General features: G+C 36.5%; 1 protein-coding gene across 4 annotated transcripts in view; it reads right to left on the reverse strand.

Moving 5' to 3' along the window:
• PHKA1 (phosphorylase kinase regulatory subunit alpha 1) overlaps nucleotides 1-24552 on the reverse strand; it is a 129062-nt gene that overhangs the window by 80190 nt on the left and 24320 nt on the right. For all 4 annotated transcript variants that reach the window (XM_054472053.2, XM_054472051.2, XM_054472050.2 and 1 more), the window contains exons 5-8: nucleotides 18967-19049; nucleotides 12940-13020; nucleotides 8682-8780; nucleotides 7456-7602 (exon numbers count right to left, since the gene is read on the reverse strand). In XM_054472053.2, the coding sequence (XP_054328028.1) occupies nucleotides 7456-7602; nucleotides 8682-8780; nucleotides 12940-13020; nucleotides 18967-19049 (410 nt within the window). The remainder of the gene's footprint in view (nucleotides 1-7455; nucleotides 7603-8681; nucleotides 8781-12939; nucleotides 13021-18966; nucleotides 19050-24552) is intronic.

Genomic DNA, 24552 nt, shown 5'->3' on the forward strand with positions numbered 1-24552 from the left:
TGACCTTGACACTTTTGAAGAGTGTTCATCAGTTATTTTGTAGAATGTCCCTCGATTTGGTTTTGTTTGATGTTTTCTCATGATCAGATTATGGTTATGCATATTGGGAAGGATACCACAGAGGTGATGTGCCTTTCTCAGTGCATTTTATGAGAGAGCACATGATGTCAATGTGTCCTATTACTGGTGATGTTAACCCTGATCACTTGGTTAAAGTGGTGTCTGCTGAATTTCTCCACTGTAATTTTCCATTTGTAACTATTAAATATTTTGGGGGAGATACTGTGAGACTATTCGAACATCCTCTTTATGCTTAAGCTTTTGTCTACTGGTTTTAGCGTCCATCAGTAGATTTCTCCTGAAATAATGGTTATTCTCGTGTTTGTCTAATGGCAATTTTGTATTTCCTTTATTCCTTTAGCATTTATTAACTGACATTCTACTATTAGGGAGATTTGTCTTCTTTCCTATTTATTCATTTTTCAGTTATTTATTTATATCAGTATGGACTTATGGATATTTCATTTATTCTCTGGGTTATAATCCAATACTATGATAGTTATTTTGTTGTTCAAGTTTTTTCTGCTTTGGCCATTAGAAGCACTTTTCAGTTGGTTCCTGTGTTCCTTTGACATGTTCCATACTTTTCTGAGTACCTCTTTATTTTCTAGAACCATATGATACTCCAGGCTCCTCTTGTATCCTCCCTGCCCCAGTCAAATCAACCACTTCTCCAAGGAGCCCTGAGTCCTTTCATTGAGAATGACATTTAGAAACCAACATTTGGACACTAGGTGTACTCATTGCCTCTGGGCCCTCTCAGTGGACAAAGTTAGGAAACACATATAGGAAGACACACATCCCTATATTAAACACACACAGACACACAAACACACACACATACTTCATACTGATACTACCTTCTCCAATCCAACATCACAAGGTTCATTCTAGGCTTTTCCCATTCCCTATGTGTAACAGTGAGAAACCTAGGTCTCATTACCCACTATATCTACTACGTATTTACTTATTTGGTCAACCTTACTGTACAGATAAAGTAGTTTCAGAATTGCCAACCAGTACCCCTTTGAGAAACAAATTTATCAACTAGAGCAGGGGTTGGCAAACTTTTTCATAGAGGACCAGGTAGTGAATATTTTAGATTGTGCAGACCATACAGCATCTGTTGCAATTACTCAGATCTGCTGTTGTACCTTGAAAGCAGCCATGGACAATATGTAAATACACCATGGTTGTGTTCCAATAAAACTCTATTTATAACAACAGATGGCCAGCCCACAGGCTGTAATTTGCTAACCCCTGAACTAGAGTACAGTGTGTGTATACAGTTATTTTTGTCTCTAGGTTAGGCTTGCAGTATCTAGTCAAAACACTGTTTTCCAAGACTTAGGTCAGCTCCTTTCTTTTCTATACCCTTTAGTGTGGTTACCTGATTCATTTGTAATGTAATTAGACTCATTTTTCAGTCTGAATTCCATCTTTCTTGACACACCCTGGTTGATTCTTTAAATTTACTTCTTGTGGCATACAATTCCTTGCCTTTGACAAACATATAGTCATGTGTCCACCAGCATAAGTCCATAGAGAACCATTCCATCACCCTCAAAATTCTCTAGTGCTATATCTTTATAGACAATCTGTCCTCCCAACTTCTGGCAACTACTGATCTGTTTTCCTCCCTATAGTTTTGCCTTTTCCAGAGTGTCATGTAAATGGAATCATGTAGTATGTAGTCTTTGAGGTTTGGCTTTTTTTCACTTAGTAAAATGCATTTAAGAATCAACATAAGTGAAAATGCAGATGGCCAAAGTGATGAGAACAAGGAGGACTATACAATCCCAGATGAGTATAGAATTGGACCATATCAGCCCAATGTTCCTGTTGGTATAGACTATGTGATACCTAAAACAGGGCTTTATGGTAAGCTATGTTCACTCTTTTATACAAAAGAAGTTGCAAAGAATACTCATTGCAGCAGCCTTCCTCATTATGAGAAATTAAATAAATTTCTGAATAAATTGGCAGAAGAATGCAGACAGAAGAAGGCAACTTAAGATGTGCAAGAAGATTTAAGGATTTCAAAGAAAATAATGGTTCTTTGTGTTTAATATTAACCTTTGTTAAATACAATACTGACAGAAGAAAACTATTGTACTCTTGTTTTGGTGGAGAAATAATGTCTGTTCATGTGTTAAGTGTTATAGCAAAAAAATACATACGATTAATGAATAGTTGTTTTATAGAAGTAATTTGTAGAGAATTGACTTTGTAAGCTACTTAAGACAACTTGCACCACTAAGAAAAAAATGCAGAACCATTTGGGAAAATGAAATTTAGTAGTTCCAAGTTTCAAAGAAATGTCAATATTTGATTTCATTTAATAAAGAACAAAACCAATAGTATTTTTATTACTTTCATCTGAAACATTCCATGTTTTAATCTGAGCCTTGCAAACTTTTCATTTGGAGTTTGACCCTTTTTTGGTTGCATTTCATTTTTGGAGCACTTCATTAAAATGAGATTGGCAATTCAAATGCAGGTGCAGTTTTCTGTAAATGTCATGCTGTTGTTTAGGTAATAAGAAATATTCAGTAATTGGCATTAGATTTTGTATTTTTTTCCCTGAGTTCCTGGTAGATTTTGTATTCTAGTAGTCAGTATATTTTCAGTGAAATGTAAAAATATTCCCATTCTCTTTGACCAGTACTAATTTTTGAGATTTTATTGCTTGTCACTTGAATCCTGTAATCGTCATACATCTCTGGTGTAAGCAACATTTGATTTTTGAAGTGTGTAGACCACCTCTTCATATTTTCAAGATGTAATTTTATATTTCTGCATCTTAAAAACAGTTTGGCCATAATCCTAGATACACGCTTCTAATTCATGTACCTGCACATGTGACGTTTGTGAACAGAAATTTGCATGTATAATCTGTGTTTACTTATAACTTTCTGGTTATATACTGCTTATATCTGTGGATTCAAGTTACTGAAGTGAATACCAATAATAATAAAAAAAAAAACCCTAGGCCATGTTCACTGGTTACACATGTTTGGAATGTACCGACAAAAAAAAAAAAAAAAATCAACATAGAGCACGATAGCTGACTAGAGGTGCCTGGTGCTTGTCTTCCACACAAAAAAGGACCAGAACAACTAATAAACAACAAAAATTCAAGTGGAGTGTCTGAGGGAGAGCACTGTGGTGTAGCAAGTGACTGGCAGCAAGAACCCTGTGAAGTAGAAAAGCCCAGGATGGCAGCATAGAGAGGAGAGTGAGGCACCCTGGCTCTGCTGCCCCATCTCCCCTATTGGGCTTGGCTCAGAGACAGGAGGGACTTCCCCTTGCAGGGAAAAGGTAAGCAAAAGGCTCCCACCGTCCCTCATTGCCAGCCCAGACACCTGCAGTCCTTACTATAGGAGAATCCTACAGTCTTGCCAAGTGCTGAGCCCAGTTTGGGGAGCTGCCTAGAATTCACACAGCTGCATTACTCCAGAGTAAGAGTACATGTTGTCCACTTCCTATTTCTCATGACCAAAGCTGCTGCAGTACAGTGCCATCTTGAAACTGGAGCTACTGCAGGAGTGCAGTAGTTGGCCCCTCTACTCTGGGGGCCAGTAGCCATTGCGCCTCTCCAACCTTGACTCTTTGCCATCATTTCACCAACCCCACACAGGTGGCTGCAGTGCCATGACCTCAGCTGCTCGAAGCCTGGCCCCAGGAATGGCCATGACTCTGGTCCTGCATAGTAGAAAGCCAACCCTGGACCAGCCGAAACAAACAGCTTGATGGACCCATGTCCCTGGTCAGAGAAACAGCCCAGTGGCTCCACCCCTGGCAAGCCAGTTCCCAGGTCCCACACCCCCAGGCACAGAAATAGCCCAGCAGCCCTGCCCCTGGTTGGCAAACCAGCCCCTGAACCAGCTGACCTGCCATGTGCCTATGACCTTGGCTAGAAAAACAGTCTGGAAGCCCTTCTACTCATGCATGTCTACACCCCAGGCCCGGGAATCGGTCTGTTCAGGAGCCCACCCCCAGCAAATCTACCCACCACACTCACAAACTCCTGCAGCCTAGGCCATTGAGGTACTCACAAACGTCAATTATGTGGATTACAGCTCAAGAAACTGCACAGAGACGATAATAACTGTGTCCACCTAGAACCAAAGCCAGTGTATCCTACCTAAACCAACACCTTAGGACCCATCTCCAGAAAAGTCTTTCCCTATCAAAGCTGCTCCATAAATTGGAAGAGGTACCTGCTCCACCAGATGTGCATATATCAATTCAGGGACACAAGAAACATGAAAAGGCAAGGAAACATGACACATCCAAAGGGACATAATAATTGTCTAGTAACAGACCTCAAAGGAAAGGAAATTTATGAAATGCTATAAAAGAAACTCAAAATTATGATCTTAAGGAAACCCAGCAAGATATAAAAGAATAAAGATAGACAATAAAATCAGGAAAACAATTCATGTTCTGATGAGAAATTCAACAGAGATATTATTTAAAAAACAAATTTTAATGCAGAAGAATTCAATTAATGAAATAAAAAACACAATCGAGAGCTTCAACAGATGAGATCAAGCAGAAGAATTTCTGAACTTGGAGGCAGATCTTTTGAAATAAACCAGGCATACAAAAAAAAAAAAGAATAAAAAAGAATGAAACAAGCCTATAGGACTTACAGAACACCATAAAGCAAACAAATAATCACATTATGGAAGTTTTAGAAAGACAAGAGATGGGAAAATGTACAGAAAACCTATTTGATGAAATAATAGCTGAAAAATTCCCAATTCTTGGGAAAAATATGGATATCCAGATCCAGGAAACTCAAAGGTTCCCAAATAGATTCAACCCAAAAAATGTTCTCTCAAAGGTACATTGTAGTCAAAATGTCAAAAGTCAAAGACAAAGAGAAAATTTTAAAAACAGCAAGAGAAAAGCATAAAGTTACATATAAGGGAATCTTCATTAGACTACCAACAGATTTCTCAATAGTAATCTCACAGGCTGGAAGAGAATGAGATGATATATTCTAAGTGCTGGAAAAAAAGAAAAAAAAAAACCTGTCAGGCAAGAACACTATACCCAGAATTAGACCAGCCTTACAAGAAATGCCTAAGAGAGTTCTACAACTGGAAGTGAAAGTATGATAACTATCATCATGAAAACATGCAAAAGTATAAAACTCACTAGTACAGCACATACAGAAAGGAGAAAGAGAAGGAGAAAGGAATCAAGCCTTGTCACTACAGAAAACCACCAAACTGTAAAGATAAACAATAAGAGAGGAAGAAAGGAACAAAGGATATATAAAACAACCCGAAAACAATTAACAAAATAACAGGAGAAAGTCCTCATCTATCAATAATAACCTTGAATGTAAATAGATTAAATTTCTCAATTTAGATGTAGATTGGCTGAATGGATAACAAGACTCACGTGATGCCTACAAGAAAGTCACTTCACCTGTAAAGACACAAATAGACTAAACTGGAAGGAATGGAAAAAGATGTTCCAGGCAAATACAAACCAAAAGCAAGCAGGAGTAGCTATACTTATATCAGATAAAATAGGCTTTAAGTTGAAAGTAAAAAGAGACAAAGAAGGTCATTATATAATAATAAAAGGATCAATTCAGCAAGAGGTTATAATTGTAAATATATATGCACCTAACATTGCAGCATCCAGATATAGAAACCAAATATTATTAGATCTAAAAGGAGAGTTAGACTCCAGTACAATAATAGTGGGAGACTTCAACATTCTACTCTTGGCATTAGATAGATCATTTATACAGAAAATCAACAAAGAAATACTAGATTTAAACTGCATTATAGACCAAATGGACCTAACAGACATTTGCAGGGCATTTCATCCAACAGGTACAGAAAACACATTAGCACACGGAACATTCTCCAGGATTGATCATATTTTAGTGATAAAACATGTCTCAACAAACTTTTAAAAATTGAAATCATTATCAATTATCTTTTCTGACTGCAATGAAAACTAGAAATCAATAACAAGAGAAACTTTTGAAACTGTACAAATACTCAGAAATTAAACAACATGCTCCTCAATGACCAACGAGTCGATGAAGAAATTAAGAAAGAAATTTTAAAATTTCTTAAAATAAACGAAAATGGAAACATAACATCCCAAAACCTATAGGATACAGCAAAAGCAGTACTAAGAAGGTAGTTTATGGCAATAAATGCCTACATCAAAATAGTAGAAAGATTTGAAATTAACAACCTAATGATGTACCTCAAGGAATTAGAAAAGAACAAACAGAACCCAAAATTAATAGAAGGAAAGAAATAACAAAGACCAAACTAGAAATAAGTGAAATTAAGGCCAAAAAATACAAAAGATCAACAAAATGAAAAGTTTTTTAAATAAACAAAATTGGCAAACCATTAGCCAGACTAAGAATAAAAGACCCAAGTAAATAAAATAAGAAATAAAAAAGAGACATTATAACGATACCACAGAAATACAGATTATTAGAGACTATCATCAATAAGTATATGCCAAGAAATTGGAAACCCTAGAGAAAACAGATACATTTCTGGACACATACAACCTACCAAGATTGAACCAAGAAGAAATAGAAAACCTGAAAAGACGAATAATGAGTAACGGGACTGAATCAGTAATAAAATGTACTCCAATGAAGAAAAGTCCAGGAATGGATGGCTTTATTGCTGAGTTCTACCAAACTTTTTAAAGAGCTAAAACCAAACTACACCAGTAAATTGAAGGGTAGGGAATTCTTCCAAACTCACTACAAGGCCAGAAGTACCCTGAAACCAAAACTGACGAGGACACAAGAACAACAAAAAACCCATGGGCCAATATCCCTAATGAACATAGTTGCAAAAATCCTCAACAAAATACTGTCAAAACAAATCCAACAGCACATCAAAAAGATTATACACCACGATTAAATCTGATCAAGCTGGTACCTTGTATCTTTTTATTGTTGAGCAGTATTCCACTGCATGAATATAGTGTAATTTGTTTATCCCTTCCTCTGTTGAAGGTTTTTTCCAGTTTTTGACAATTATGAATAAAGCTGCTGTAAACATTTGTGTGCAGATTTGTTCATGAGCATAAGTTTTCATTTCTGAAGCGTAGATTTCTAGGATGACATATAGTTGGGTTATAGGGCGGGTGTATGATTAAATTTATAAGAAACTGCCAAACTGTTTTCTAAAGTGGGTGTACCACCCTGCATTGCTACCAGGAATGGCTGTACAAGTTTTAACACTTTTAAAAGAAACTATAAACACAACTCAGAAAACTTAAAGGTTTCTTGAAATCACAGACACAGGTCATACTTAAGGCCCCCAAAGGCACAATTTATCCTTAAAGTCACAGCCTTAAAGAAAACAAAGGCACATAGGGACATACCTGAAGCTTGGTGATGATTTCCTGTTTTGTGAGCTCCACCAACTGGCTATCCTCTACTGCAAAGGCAGGGAAGGAAACCACTGAGAGTAGACTAGCATCAACCTCTTTTGATGTTGAAGCACGGGGCAATAGTGAATTTAGGATAGACTAAGAGAAAAGAAGTTAAGTTTATATAAAAGGATGTATTTCTTCTCCCTTTACCCCAATATCTTATCAACACACATGATATCACTTTTGAATATGTTTGACAAAATAGAAAAGAACATTCTTTATCTATTTTAAGTAGGTTAGTAAATACCTTAGCATTGTAAAACTAATAGCTTTAGTTTCGAAAGATTTATGTAGAAGAGGACCATTCACAAGAAAATCTAGACATTACTCAATAGTTAGAACTTAGAAAACCAGCAATTTCTGTAAATCATCCCTTGTCTTAATTCTGCTCTCAATACTTCCCTATCCTGATTCTTAACCAGTTATTCATGGATAAGGAATATTCTAACATCATTATACCACCCACAGTCCTGTTGCTCCATTAGCAACTACTTAAGAATAAAGTCAAGAGAAAACACAGCTGCTGAGAAGCAGGATAGGGAAGGCTCAGCTCCTCTACTTCTGACATTATTTTTTTTCCTCTGGGAAATTTTGGGTTTTTAAAACTGGAGATGAGTTTATATTCAATAGGACCCTATGATATTTAATCAGGGTTTGAAGGAAAGGAGAAAATTCCTCATGCCAATGAGAAAAACCTTAATCTTTCAATATGGAGAGTAATCCTAAACAAAACTGAAAATACACATTTGCCACTTAAAGTCTAATCTCCAAATATCTAAGCCTAGAGCCAACCAGGGACAACAGAATGTTTCAGAAACACTAACAAGAATACTAAAAATCTATCATCTCTTGTTTTCTTTATATATTTAGAAAAGGAGATACTCAGAAAGAGAGACCATATCCCTCTGATATGATAGTGGTGGATAATTCCACATAGTATGGTGGGATCCCTTTATAACCTTTGGCTAGAGAACAGGACTATGATCTATTTCATAGCTCATGCTATATTTGGCTTATCTCAGTACAGTATGCTTGCTAAATATATTTTTGGTACATGGTAATTAATCAGTTGATGCACTGTCTCTCATTCAGCTATCCTTAATCTAAAGCTTATGCTTAAATCTGAGTCTGGGCAAGAATAAAATTTGCTATTTCCATTTTCCATAATCTCTTACCTGGCAGTGTTGTACTTCATCAGCCAGGACATGGATAACTGATTGAGGCCCACCTTTCACACCAAACAGATCCAGTTCATCTAATGCTTCCAGGGCTGCCTGTGAGGAACAAGAAAGGGAAGGACAAGTTTAGCATTAGAAAGATATATATTTCTTCTCCCTATATCCCAGTATCTTATCAACACACGATGTCACTTTTGAATATGTCTGACAGAATATATAATACAATAACATTATTTATTCCCAGGGCATTCTCAGTTTTTCTTTGTCTCCCATATTGTCTCAGAGAAACTTAAGAAGGAGTTTGTAGCACTATCAAGTTAAGCATCATACTTAACCATCATTGTACTCTCTCCTTCTATGAGTTCAACTTCTTTAGATTCCACATATAAATGAGATATTATGTTTTTTAAAATAGAATTTATTTATTAATTTCTTACTTTTCTAAATATATTTTTGATCATAAAAGTAAAACACACTCCTTATAGAATATTTTGAAAACACAGTAAAATACAGAGACGGCAAGAAAATCACCCAAAACAACCACTTTTAACATTTTTGACATGTTTTTTATTAGTTTTTTCTATGTCTATTTGTGTACAGTTGAGATCACATCTGGTATCCTACTTTTTACAATTAATAATATAGCATAAGTATTTTTCCATATTACAAACACTATTTTGACATACTATTATCTCATATGGCTATAATAAAGTATATTTAGCCATTTACCAATTGTTGGAAATTTAGGTCGCCTTTAATTTTGTGCTATTAGAAATAGAACTTTGATAAACATCTCTTGCCAAATTATAAATTCCTTGAGGTCAGGGATTATGCCTTCACTAATATCTAGCACAAACCATGGCATACAGTAGGCTCTCAATAATGGCTGTCAAGCTAATAAAATAACTCTTTGTATTCATTTTGAGTTATTTTGTAAGCATCAATTTCCTGAAGTAGAATCACTGAGTAAAAGAGTATGAATAATTTTTAAGACATAATGCTAAATTGCTTTTCTTGCAAGTTGTACCAACATAGCTATCACTAGCAGTATATGACAATACCTTCCTTAATGCAAACAATGTATTATCTTAACATTTTTTCCTAATGTGATTAAAAAAAAGGTATGTCTGTTGCATTCACATGCATTAAATTGCTAACAAGATTGAATATTATTTCTAGTATTTATTAGTTATCTGTAATTCCTCAATTAAAGGGCAGACTTGACCTAGTCTTGGGGGTAGAAGGCAGTTTTGAAACTCTTCCCTGAAGAAATGACACCTAAACTGAGACCTATAGGGTAAGTAGAAGTTGGCCAGGCACAAAATACTCATTAATTACTGCCTTACTATTCTACTCCTTACCCCCGCCAAACTCATGTCCTTCTCACATATAAATACATTCATTCTAACCCCATAGCCTCAAAGTCTTAACTCATTCCAGCACCAAGGATAAGACTCAAAAGTCCAAAACCTCATCTATGAGTCTGAAATCAAAACAAGTTATCAACTTTCAAGATACAATGGTGGTACAGGCATAAGACAGACGGAGATATTCCCATTCTAAAAGAGAGAAATAGGCAAAAAGAAAGGAGTAACAGGCTTAAAGCAAGTCTTAAACCCAGCATAGCAGACATTAAATCTGAAAGCTGAAGAATAATCCCTTTTGACTCTGCGCTCAGGTTGGGATTGGGTCTCTAAGGCCTCAGGCAGCCCTGCCCCTATGGCTTTGATGGGTGCAGCACAGGTGGCTGCTTCTATGGGTTGCAGTCTGGTGCCTGAAGCTTTCTCAGGTAGACCTTGCATGCTGCCAGTGACTCTACAGTTCTGGCATTCCAGTGGTGGTCCTGCCCTAGTGGGAACTCTCTGTGGAAGCTGCAACCCCATGTTTCCGCTTCAGTGTTGCTCTAGCGGGGGCTCACTGTTGTGGTTCCACCCCTGTGACGAGTCTCTGCCTGGGCCCAGAAGCTGTTTTTTTTTTGTTGTTGTTGTTGTTGTTTTTTAATTTTATTACTATTATACTTTAAGTTTTACGGTACATGTGCACAACATGCAGGTTTGTTATATATGTATACATGTGCCATGCTGGTGTGCCGCACCCATTAACTTGTCATTTAGCATTAGGTATATCTCCTAACACTATCTCTCCCCCCTCCCCCCACCCCACAACAGTCCCTGGTGTGTGACGTTCCCCTTCCTGTGTCCATGTGTTCTCATTGTTCAATTCCCACCTACGAGTGAGAACATGCGGTGTTTGGTTTTTTGTCCTTGCGATAGTTTGCTGAGAATGATGGTTTCCAGCTTCATCCATGTCCCTGCAAAGGACATGAACTCATCCTTTTTTATGGCTGCATAGTATTCCATGGTGTATATGTGCCACATTTTCTTAATCCAGTCTATCACTGATGGACGTTTGGGTTGGTTCCAAGTCTGCTATTGTGAATAGTGCCACAATAAACGTATGTGTGCATGGGTCTTTATAGCAGCATGATTTATAATCATTTGGGTGTATACCCAGTAATGGGATAGCTGGGTCAAATGGTATTTCTAGTTCTAGATCCCTGAGGAATCACCACACTGACTTCCACAATGGTTGAACTAGTTTACAGTCCCACCAACAGTGTAAAAGTGTTCCTATTTCTCCACATCCTCTCCAGCACCTGTTGTTTCCTGACTTTTTAATGATTTCCATTCTAACTGGTGTGAGATGGTATCTCACTGTGGTTTTGATTTGCATTTCTCTGATGGCCAGTGATGATGAGCGTTTTTTCATGTGTCTTTTGGCTGCATAAATGTCTTCTTTTGAGAAGTGTCTGTTCATATCTGAAGGGCAATTTAAAAGTATACATCCCTTAACCTAAGGGTTCCGCTTTGAGGAATTTTTCCTATAAAAATATTTGTGTAAATTTACCTGGATGTATGTACAAGGATCTTCACTAAAGCATTATCTAGAATATTAAAAAATAAAGACAATTCTGTCAATGGAGCAATTATTAAATACTGTATAGCAGCTGAAAAGAATGAACTAAATTTGTCTGTGTGAAATGCCATAGAAGGATGTTTGGTTATGTTGTTCAGTGCACCATGAGATTGTTAGGCCGGGCGCAGTGGCTGACGCCTGTAATCCCAGCACTTTGGGAGGCCAAGGCAGATGGATCACCTGAGGTCAGGAGTTCGAGACCGGCCTCATCAACATAGCAAAATCCTGTCTCTACTAAAAAAAAAAAAAAAAAAAAAAAAATTAGCTGGGCATGGTGGCAGATGCCTGTAGTCCCAGCTACTCGGGAGGCTGAGGCAGGAGAATCTCTTGAACCCAGGAGGTGGAGGTTGCAGTGAGCCAAGATCGTGCCACTGCACTCCAGCTTGGGCAACAGGGCAAGACTCTGTCTCAAAAAATAATAATAAATAAATAAATAAATTAATTAATTAATTAAATAAAATAAAAATAGAATAAAATTCTATCGTGACTCCCTTTGTCCTCTCTGTTCCATGTAATATTTTTTACTTTGAATTCTACTTCACTTGACGTTCACATAGTCACCCTAGCTCTTTTTTATGTTTGTCAGACTGTATTTTGCTCATCCTTCTATTTTTAACCTTTCTGTATTATTTTGTTATATTAGAGCTCTTATAGACAGCATATATTGGATTTCCTTTTATTTTTTAAAATCAAGCTATATCTTTACATATTAGTAGGAGAGACTAAATCATGCATATTTCTCATAATGGATATGTTTGATCCTATTCCTGCTATCTTATTGTATGTCTTCTTGTTTCCAGAGAAGACAATAGTGGGTAGGATGAAAAAGTAGAGCCAAGTTGAACAGTAATGCTGCTGCTGCTAATGATGATGATGATGATGATGATTTGGGGGATGGAGGAAAATAAAGAGGATAGAGGATTGAGAGATGATTCCTTGATATAAAGCTTGGTCAACTGGTAAATGGAAGGAATAAAAGCCTTCTTTTGCTTGTTTTTGTAATGGTAGAGATGATAAGTTTAGTTTAAGTCCTTTCAAGTCCTTATGGCATATAATATAAGTAAAGACATGCCACAAAAGCAGTTGGATATCAAATCTGCAGCTTATGAAAGTTTTCATCTGCATATCCACGGTTCTACAGGAGAATCTGAATGTTGCCTGTGGTTTAAAATAATAATTAATTTGATTATGGTCCACACTCACATTAAGTTTTATCTGTGACAAAGGGATACCAGACTTCCTTATCCCATACTTAGTACAAACAGGAAAGGAAAATTACCTTTGCCATTCCAACTGAACTGGCATTCAACTCTGAGATCCCTTGGTTGGTCTTGTCTCCACGTTCCCATATCCCGAAGTCCTGGCATAAAATAACCAATATACAATTAACAAGTCATAACTACTAAATACTTCCTAGATGCAGGAAGTGTTTACCCTTGAATAAAAGACACTAGGAGTAACTAATTTGCCATATATATGTATACCCACAATGCATATTAAGGAGATGCTAATGTGTGGGGTGGCCCCTGTAGCTACTTTGCCAATAGCTTTAAATTCTACTGGGGCCTCCAAGCCGTTGGAAGACTCTTCAACAGTTAATCAGGAGGGCTAAGAACTATAACTCTGTCTATCTGGAGAGGTGTTTCTCAAAATTTTTCATTAAAGCAAATACCCAGTAGATCTGGAAGATGGAGCGTAAATAGCAGCCCAATATTTTATTGTAAACATTCATTCTAATTTTACTCTCTATTGGTACTGACAATGTACCATGCACTAATTTATGCATTTTACATTATCTTCCTTAATCCTTACATTTTATAGACGATGAAACTATGATGCAAAGAGAAGTTAAGTTACTCACTCAAAGTCACACAGCTAATAAGTGACAGAGCCAGGATTAGAATCCAAGGAATCTCACTCCAAAGCCTACCGTCTTAGCCAGAGCTCTATAAATCCCCTGAATCATATAGCCTTTAAAATTACTTTTAAAAACTTTTTATTTTGGAATAACTTTAGACTTATAAAAAAGTTGCAAAAACACTACAAGGAGTTCCCATATGCCTTTCACTCAGCTTCCCCTGATGTTAACATCTAACATAACCACAGTGTAATAGTCAAAGCTAAGAAATTAACATCGGCACAATACTATTAACCAAACTATGGACTTTATTTGGATTTTACCACTTTTTCCACCAATGGCCTTTTTACATTCCAGGGTCCAATCCAGAATTTCATGCTGCATTTGTCATGTTTCTTTAAGTCTCTTCTAATCAGTGACAATTCCTCAAGTCTTGTCCTTTGTGACCTTGACACTCTTTGAAGATTAGTGATCAGGTATTTAGTAGATTTCCCTCGATTTGGGTTTGCTTAATGTTTTCTCATTAGACTAGACTGAGATTATGCATTTTCGGCAAGAATATGTATTACAGACATTATGCTGTGTCCTCAGTGCATCATAGCAGGGATATACGATGCTGATACATCTTATTACTGGTGATATTAACCCTCATCACTTGGTTAATGTGATGTCTGCTGGGTTTCTCAATTCTACTGTTGTTATTTTTTCCTTTGTAATTAATAAATATCTTGAGAGAGATACTTTAGGAGTATGCAAATATCTCGTTTCTCTCAAACATTAACCCACTAATTCAGCATCCACTGATGGATCTTGCCAGAAACAATGATTACAGTGGTGCTTTAATGGTGATTTTCCAGTTCTCTTCATTACTCCTACAGCCATTAGTTGCAACTCTTCTCTAAGGAAGAGCTGTCCTTTCTCTCCCATTCATTTATTTATTTATTCAGTTATTTATATTGCTATGAACTTACAGATACTTAGGTTTTTCTCTGGCTTATAATAAAACACTATCACTATTTATTTTGTTGTTCAAACTGTTGCAGCTTTGGCCATTGGGTATTCTTTCAGGTTGGCTCCTGTGACCTTTTGACATGCCTATTCCTTTTTGAGCATGGCTGAACATGGTAGGTCCTGCCTGCAATCCCAGCAATTTAGGAGGCTGAGGTGGATCACTTGAGCCCAGGAGTTCGAGATCAGCCTGGGCAACACAGTGAGACCCGGTTTCTACAATTTTTTTTTAATTAGTCAGGCATGATGGTGCTTCTATAGTTCCAACTACTAGGGGGGATGAAGTGGCAAGATAGCTTGAGTCCAGGAGGTTGAAGCTGAAGTAAGCCATGATTGCGCCACTGAATTCTAGCCTGGGTGACAAAGAGAGGCCCCGTCTCAAAACAAAACATAACAAAATAAAACACTCCCTTTTTGAACATTTCTTCACTTTGTGGCACTGTAAGATGCTCCAATCTTATCTCGTAAATTTTCCCCGCCATAGCCCTAGAATCAACCACTTTCGTAAGAAGTCCTGGTTTATTTGATCAGAAAATGATAGTCAGAATCCAAGACCTGGGCACTGGGTACACTCATTGTCACTGAGGTGTCATTGCTTCTAGGCCCTCTCATTAAATGGAACTTGGAAACAGACATGTGCACATGTGTATGTGCATGTACACAAACACACACCCTCCCACACACATCTATATCTCTGTATCTACCTTTAATTACTTTTCATGCCAAATCTCTGAGTTAAAGTGAAGTTTCAGGAAGGTAAGCCATGTTTAACCCATGACTGGCCTTACCTGTCCCCCAATCCAGCTCCATTCTAGTTTGTGCAGCAAAGGTTAGAGTATGAGAATACAGAAATATCAATAATTCTACTGTTTTAATCATTGGATAAAATGGAGAGGCCAAAGAACCCTAACTTCTGCACTGAACCACAGCAGGCCTGTGGTGCCAGAAGCAAAGCCATCAGTCAACAAATAATGTCTGCTTGCATAAAATTATCTATGTTAGGTTTGTGCTTCTGGTGAATATGAAGTAACAGGTTCCAGATTTACCTTCCCACCTGCAACAACTAAAAAACTATTTATAACATAATGGTTTTCAATACAATGAACACCACACAATGAAGGACAGTGATTTCTGAGAAAGGGCAGCAAATAGGATGAGTCCTATGACTGTCCCAGCCTACTGTTGTAAGATTTTTCAGGCCACTATACAGGGAGGAGAAAACTAAACAGAGCCTGGCAGACTCCCTGAGTTGAGGAAATGGAACTGAGTACAGATACACCAAGATAACCATGATTTGCAGGACAGACTAATGGAGAAGAGAAAGCTACACAGAAAACCACAGAAATCTGCAGAGGGTCCCCCTCAAATATTCAACAGAATAATGAAGAATGCATGTAAGTGAGAAAACTACTTGAGGCTAGGGAAAGAATCACCCAAAGAATTAAAGGGAAAAAAATACCTAGTGCTCACACGGGACAAGAAATAGTGCCTGTTCCAACTAGCCAGACTAGAAAACTTCATAATTCAGGGCGCATGGGGTAGAGTATTCAGAAGTGTCTTACCTATGCAGTGGAGAATAACTAGTCCCAGACTAGACATGACTCTGGTCCCACAAAACACATTTTAAAAGTAATAATGGATTAAACTGTTTTCAACTAAATTAACTAGGTCCCTGAACAAAGCTCGGGAATATTTACAGGAATACAACAATATCTAGGATGCAACAAGATAAGATTCATGTCTTTCATCCAATAAAAAATTACTAGGCATGCAAAGAAGCAGGAAAATATAGCCCATAATGAGACAAATCAATCAACTGAAACCAACCTGGAACTGACACAGATGTTAGAATACTCAGACAAGGACATTAAAGCATGTATTATAACTATATTCCATACATTCAGAAAGCTTAGTAAATACATGGAATATAGAAAAATAGACTCAAATTCAACTTTTAGCGATAAAACTGTATCTGAGCTGAAAAATACATTGGGTGGGATTAGTGACAAATTAGACATTGTAAATAAAAAGATTAGTGAAGTCAAAGGCATAGTAACAGAAGCTATCCAAAATGAAACACAGAGGGAAAAAAGAATTAAAAAACTAAACATTACGTCTGTGAGCTGTGGGACAACATCACACAGCCTAATACACATGTTATTGAATACTCGAAGGAAGGGGGGAACATAAAAACAATATGAAGAAATATTTGCCGAAAACTTTTGATGAAAATGATATATGCACAGATCTATGGAGCTAAATGGACCCTAAACAGAAGAAATGTGAAGAAAATGACACCAAGGGATATCATAATCAAAGTGTTTAAAGTCAGTAATAAAAGAAACTTTTTTTTTTTTGAGACGGAGTCTTACTCTTGTTGCCCAGGCTGGAGTGCAATGGTGTGATCTTGGCTCACCACAACCTCTGCCTCCGGGGTTCAAGTGATTCTCCTGCCTCAGCCTCCCAAGTACCTGGGATTACAGGCATGTGCCATCATGCCCAGCAAATTTTGTATTTTTAGTAGAGACAAGGTTTCTCCATGTTGGTCAGGCTGGTCTCGAACTCCCGACCTCAGGTGATCCACCCACCTCAGCCTCCCAAAGTGCTGGGATTACAGGCATGAGCCACCATGCCCAGCCATAAAAGAAACTTTTAAAAGCAGACAGTGGGAAAAGGCACATTCATGTAGAAGAACAAAAACAAGGTTGACAATAAATTTGTCATCAGAAACAATACAGGCAATAAGACAGTGGAAAAACATTTTTAAAGTACTGAAAGACAAAAACATCTGCCATCATAAAATTCTAAACCTAGTGAAAATATTTTTCAAATATGAAGATGAAATAAAGACTTCTTCAGGCATACAAAAGCTGAAGTAATTCATCACTAGAAGAATGAAGAAATGTTAAAGAAAGTTTTTCAGGCAGAAGGAAATAATGCCAGTTGGAAATCTGAATCTACATGAAGAAAAGAAGTACACCAGAAATGGTAAATTAATTTCTAATTTTTATTTAAATATATTTAAAAGATAACTGTCCAATTAACAGAAATAAAAAATAATGTGTTGGTCACAAAGGAGGAGGGTGGTTAGTAAGAGGTGAAAAACAGGCCAGGTGTGGTGGCTTATGCCTGTAATCCTAGCACTCTGAGAGGCCTAGGAGGGTGCATTGCTTGAGTCGAGGAGTTTGAGACCAGCCTGGGCAACATAGCGAAACCTCGTCTCTACAAAAAATACAAAAATTAGCCAGATGTGGTGGCGTATACCTTTAGTCGCAACTACTCAGGAGGCTGAGGTGGGAGGATCACCTAAGCCTGGGAGTTTGAGGCTGCAGTGAGCCATGATCGTGCCACTGCACTTCAGCCTGGGCAACAGACAAAAACAGAAACAAAAATGGAAACACAGATTCAACAACTTTTGTATCTTTATGGAGGTATAAATGATATACAAAAAAACTGCACATATTTAAAGTGTACAACTTGATTAATTTTGATATGTTTTCATGCGTGAAACTATCATCATAATAATGAATATTTGTAAAATTTCCAAAAGTCTCCTCATACTCTTCTGTAATTTATTTCTCCCTCTGCTCCTCTCCTGAGGCAATCATGGATCTGCTTTCTGTCACTATAGATTTCTAGAATTTTATGTGAGTAGAATCATACAGTCTGTACATTTTTTGTCTAACTTCTTTCACTAAGCATAATGCCTTTGAGATTCACCCACTGACGCATGAATCAACAGTTCATTCCTTTTTATTGATGAGTAGTATTCTATTTTACAGATATACCACAGTTTGTTTATCCATTTACTTGTTGATAGATATTTGGGTTATTTCCAGTTTTGGAGATTATGAATAAAGCTTCAATGAACAACAAAGAAAAGTTGTCTATGTTAGACTGAAGAAGAAAAAAATCGCATTCCTGTATAGTGTCTAACTTAACATTTTATACAGAGAAGATGTTAAATATATTATGATTTAACAGAAACCTACCTCATATGGTAGTTGTAAGGAAAAATAACTTATTTGCATTGTAAGCACTGAATCAATACCTACAGATAATATTACAAACATGACTAAATTTTATTTCTAAGTAGCTAACTGACCCACAATACAACCTAGCTATCTTGCTCTTAAGACCTTAAATCATTAAAATAAGACCACAATTTAGCCCAGATTGCCAAATACATACCATGAGATATCACAGAGTTTGAAAGGAATGAAAGTATAGCATCCTGACCCTCTTGTCTCTGTAACCCCCTTGAAGAGAAGACATAGGATGACAGGTCTTAATAAAGAAAGAGGCTAAAGACAATTTCTGCCAGAAGCCTTTTAGGTTGGTTCACTATGAGCAGTAGCATTAAGAAAACAACTGAGTTGCCCAGTATTTAGAAAACAAAAACATCATATGTCTAAAATCCATTCTAAAATCAGTACTTACAGCAGTTTTATATGCAGCTTCAATGTAAAACACAAGGTTCTGTATGAAATTGACTTCATCTAGGCTGTGGATGATATGGAGTCCTGAGGAAAGAGGGAATAAAGATACGGAACTGGTCAATTATCACTATAAGCTTTATAGGCAGCCATAGTGACTAAGTGATCTCACTACTCCCAAATAATCCTACTCCTGCCTAGGAACAATGGAAGGCACTTTGATCTTAAACTATAAAAACAAGACCACAAACAAGTCCTAGGCTAGTCTCCAACTAAGGGAGATATAAGCATATTTCAACATGGAAGAATTTTAACTGTTATTTACAGATTTTACCAAAAAGTAAAATCTGATTCTATAGGTAACTAATTTATAATATGCTTAAATGTACGAACCTAAGCACTTGGGGAATAAAAGACAAATATTTCAAAACCGAGCTGGAAGGGGTCTAAATACTAAGCAAGAAGTAGATAAAATTATGATTTTAAAAAGGACTTAAATTGCATTTTTAAGTAAAAATGATAATTATTCTAAATGTAAGCCATACAAAGATATTATAACTTACACACAGAATGTTTTACATGAATTATCCATTTAATTTTTACAACAACCACCCTAAGAGGTAAGCACCTCTATTTTCTCCATGAGGCTTAAAGGAGTTAAAAATTTTCCTAAGGTCATGTAACTAACAAATAGTGGAACCGGGACTCAGTTGACTGTTGATTTCAGTTTCATTTCAGAGAATGCTGAATGCAGTTTCATTAGGAGGTAAGATGCTATACTGCCTCCTAATATGTATAATATGATCCATTTTTGCTTAAAAACTCCTCTCTTTATATCTCCCCCCTCAAACATACAGAACTACACAAATACATACCAGGAGGATGTTAGTTAATAGCAGTTATCTTTGGTGGTGAGATTCAAGATAGTTTTATTTTATCTTTTCTGGACATTTTTGCAATTTTACAGTATTCTACAAGAAACAGGTGCTACTTTTATAATTTAAAGTTATATTAAAAAGCAAAATCATAATAAATCAGAAAACTGCAGGATATATTTCATAAAATTTTATACGAAATTACTAAATCCTGAGCACTAAAAGTTTTTATACATGTAAAATTTACTAAGCAGTTAACTTTTAATATACCTCTTTTATAACAATAAATATTACTGTTTACATATTAAAGACTTGGTTTGGACTACTTGATTCTAAACTAAGAAATCATTTCAGAATTTAAATATCAGGAAGCTAAGTTTTCCTTTCCGGTCTGTAACAAGCAGGAGGAAAAAGTGAACATCAGGTTAGCTATAGAGACTAAACTTTTAAGCTTCTCATATTTACTTGGTGGAGGCTATTCTATTTAAACAAAACATTTTTTGTTCGCATTTGTCACAAAAACAGATGTGTTGGTTTAATGGAAATGGATACATGTGCCAGCTATGTAGTTGTGTTAGCCAGAAAAAGCCAAGAATTTTTAGTTTGCTGAATAGTGGGCATATCTAGAGCAATTAGACCTAGGTGAAAAAACTTCCTTAAAAGGGCTTGAGAATGGAAAAAGTCCTCTCACATTCTTAGAAGCATGATGTAAAATGATTGTCAAATGTTTCTTAATGTCAGCTTTCAAATGAACTCCACTGTGAATATCCTGAACACCCATTCCAGTTCAGAAAGAATTCTAAGAACTAACACGCCCTTCGTAATTCAGCACTTAGTAATACTCTTTCATGAAAAAAATCAAACTGTACCGAACGATAACCAGTGAGGCTTCCTCCTACCCAGAACCACATCACATTCACCACTGCCAAATCTCTCTGGAGTAACCTGTTTTACCAGTTTCTTCTGTATCCTTTCGGAGATATATTATGCATGTACAAACATTACACAAAGGGTAGTACTGTATATTATACTGCATTTTGCTTTTTCATATATAAGTAACTTGGAGATAATTTCAAATACGTCTGTCTCACTTTTTTAATGGCTACAGAACCTTACACTGAATGGTTACTCATGTAACCAGTTCCCTACTGAAGGACATTTAGGTTGTATCAAATCTTTCATCACTACAATGTTGCAATGAGTATTTGTGGAAATATATCTTTATGCACATGGGCCAGTATATCAGGGCAGATTCTTAGAATTGCTGACCCAAAGATGTATGCATATTATTTTCCAATGTTTTATTATGAACACTTTCAAACAAACAGAAAAAAATGAAACAATTTTACAGAGGACCCCTGTATACTCACCATCTGAACTCCACCATTAACATTTTAGTATACTTTGTTCATCATATATCTATCCATCTTCCTTTTTGATACATTTTAGAGTAAGCTGCAGATATCTGTACACTTCCCTCTAAATACTTCATCATGTATATTAAATTTTGATAATCATCTCCAAGTTATTCTTCAAAGAAATTCTACAGTTTACATACCAACACTGACTGCCTGTTTCCCTACATCTTTGCAAACACAGGCTTTAATAAAAATTTTTAATCTTTGTCTCACTTTAATGGATAAGAAATAGAACCTCCTTGTAGTTTAATTTCCAGTTTTTTATTATGAGTAAGGTTGTAAATCTTTTGATATATTTATAAGCTATCTTTATTTCATATTTCTTTTCCTATGAACTGTTTGGTCATGTCCTTCAGATTTTTACTGAATTGCTGGTCTTCCTGGTACATACATATACCAGTCTTCGTATATGTGTGGTCTTAGTATATATATAAAAAATGGTATATGTATGGTCTTGGTATATACACACATATATATATATGCACCATCTGTATAATATTAAGCCTCATTCTCTGTCATTTTTAAAAACTTTATTGAGATACATAAAAAGTATGCATTATAAGTATATATTGAATGGTTTTTAGTGTATGCACTGTTGTACGACCATCACCGAAATTGATTTTAGAACAATCTCCTCACTCCAAAAAGAAATCTTGTACCTATTAGGAGTCACCATACATATATATGTATGTACCAGAAAGACTGGCAATTCAATAGAAATCAGAGGCTAAGAGAAGGCAGAAGTATGAAACTGGCCTTATTCATCTCTTACATTTGTATCACAGCTATATCATACAAATGCCACGTATTTCTACCACTTATGTCCTTTTGCTCATAATCTCCACCCAAATGGCCCTCCCTTCCTTCCCATATCTTGAAATCTCACTTTTTTCAAGGCCCAGCTCAAATGCTATCTCCTCTGTGATGCTGTCATTGCTTCCCCTCTTCTGTGGTTCACACAAACATATTGAGTGTGTGTGTGTGTGTGTGTATTTGCTCAGCATTAAACTTTAAAAACAACTTTTTTCTATTATTGATATTTTAACAAATATTAAGGAAATTAGTCTCTTGCACATCATATGTGTTGCAAGTATTTTTGCTAGTTTGTTGGAATTTGGACTTTGTTTATAGTATTTTTTTATTATCAGAAACTTTTTTTTTTTTTGAGATGGAGTCTTGCTCTGTTGCCCAGGCTGGAGTGCTGTGGCGTGATCTCGGCTTACTACAACCTCTGCCTCCTGGGTTCATGCGATTCTCCTGCCTCAGCCTCCTGAATAGCTGGGATTACAGGCGCCCACCACCACGCCCGGCTAATTTTTTTTGTATGTTTAGTAGAGAAGGGGTTTCACCATGTTGGCCAGGCTGGTCTTGAACTCCTGACTTCATGATCCACCCGCCTCAGCCTCCCAAAGTGCTGGGATTACAGGCTTGAGCCACTGCGCCTGGCCACATCTAAATCTTTGATCTATTAACATATATTTTAAATCATGGAACTGTGTAACTTTATAATTAAAAAGAACTATATGATTGGTATTATCAGACTGCAAACTCCTCCTGATCCATGGCTCTGTCAAAATAGCATCCATAGCACAGGGAAGCTGCAGAAGCAAAGTGGCAAAGTGTGTTTTTTCTTGCAACCATAATGACACTAACTTCTTGGAAAGATGCCGGTAAAGAGAAGAGATGATAGTGACATGGGACATCAGCTTCATAGCTTTATCTTGTCATCTTTGTCTGCCAATGCGATTGAGCAGAGACAGAGAAGGCAAAAGTATGAAACTGGTATTATTCATCTGTTAGACTTGCATCACAGCTATATCATACAAATGCCAGACATTTCTACCATTTATGTCCTTTTGCTCATTATATTCTCCATTTAAATGGCCTTCTTCTCTCCACATCTTGAAATCCTACTGTTCTCTCAAGGCTCAGCTCAAATGCTATGTCCTCTGTGATGCTATCATTGATTCTCCTATTTTGTGATTCACAGAATTTTGTTTTCTTACTTTTATGAACTTATTTTTTTACTCTATTATAGACAAATGGTTACTTGAATTTTAAGGAAAGAACTACGTCTTATTTATATCTGCATCTTCTAAAAGTATCTCACAGAGCCACTAAAAGTATCTCACATAGTATTCTGAACGGTATTAAACAGCATTGAACAGTAGATGTTTGAAAATTTATTAAGTGATTTTAAACACCTCTGTTAACCACAGGAAAGGGATCAGCCTCTTGAGGAAAGGTCATAAATGGAGGACCTCTGGATCCTGTGCCTCCTGTAGAGCCGAGACACTGCTTGTTGAACAAAGAATGCAGAGGTGAGTACACATAAAATGAGATAGGGCTGGATTAGACCAAAGGTGACTATATAAAGAATACTAAGGCATACAGGGCTCCAGAAATGGAGCTAAATCAGTGGTCTGTTGCACTTATATTCTGCACTCATCTGTATAACATTAAGCCTCTTTCTCTCATTTTTAGAAACAACCTTATTGAGATACGTAAAAAGCATGCATAAGAAGTATATATTCAACGGTTTTTACTGTATGCACAGTTGTGCGACCATCACCACAATCAATTTTAGAACTGTCATCACTCCAAAAGAAATTCTGTGCCCCTTAGCAGTCACTCCCCACTTCCCTTCTACAGTTGCCCCCCAGCCTAAGTAATCACTAATCTACTTCCTGTCTCTATGATTTGCCTTAGTTGACATTCATATAAATGGAATCATACAATATGTGGCCTTTTATGTCTGGGTTCTTTCACTTAGCGTAATATTTTCAAGGTTTGTCAGTGTTGTGGCATGTATCCGTAATTCATTTTTTATTGCCCAAAATATTCCATCTTGAGAGGTAGCAGTAACATGAAAAAAAATTTAAAAATTCCATTGTGCAGATGTATCATATTTTATTTATCCAATTATCAGTTGATAAACATTTGGATTATTTTCGTTTATGGCTATCATAAGTAATGCTGCTATAAACATTAATGTATAAGCTTTTGAGTGAACATATGTTTTCATTTCTCTTGGGTATATATATACTTACGAGTGAAACTGCTAGATCATATGGTATCTCTATTTTAAGCCTTTTAAGGAACTACCAGACTCTTTTCCAAAGCAGCTGCACCATTTTACATTTCCACCAGCAGTGTATGAGGGTTCTAATTTCTCCACATCCTCAGCAACACTTATTAACTGTCTTTTTGATTACAGTCATCCTGATGGGTGTGAAGTGGTATCTCATTGTGGTTTGGACCTGCATTTCTTTCAAAATTAATGATGTTCACTATCCT

The sequence above is a fragment of the Pongo pygmaeus genome, chromosome X (genome assembly GCF_028885625.2).
Source record: "Pongo pygmaeus isolate AG05252 chromosome X, NHGRI_mPonPyg2-v2.0_pri, whole genome shotgun sequence".
Taxonomy (NCBI): Eukaryota; Metazoa; Chordata; class Mammalia; order Primates; family Hominidae; genus Pongo; species Pongo pygmaeus.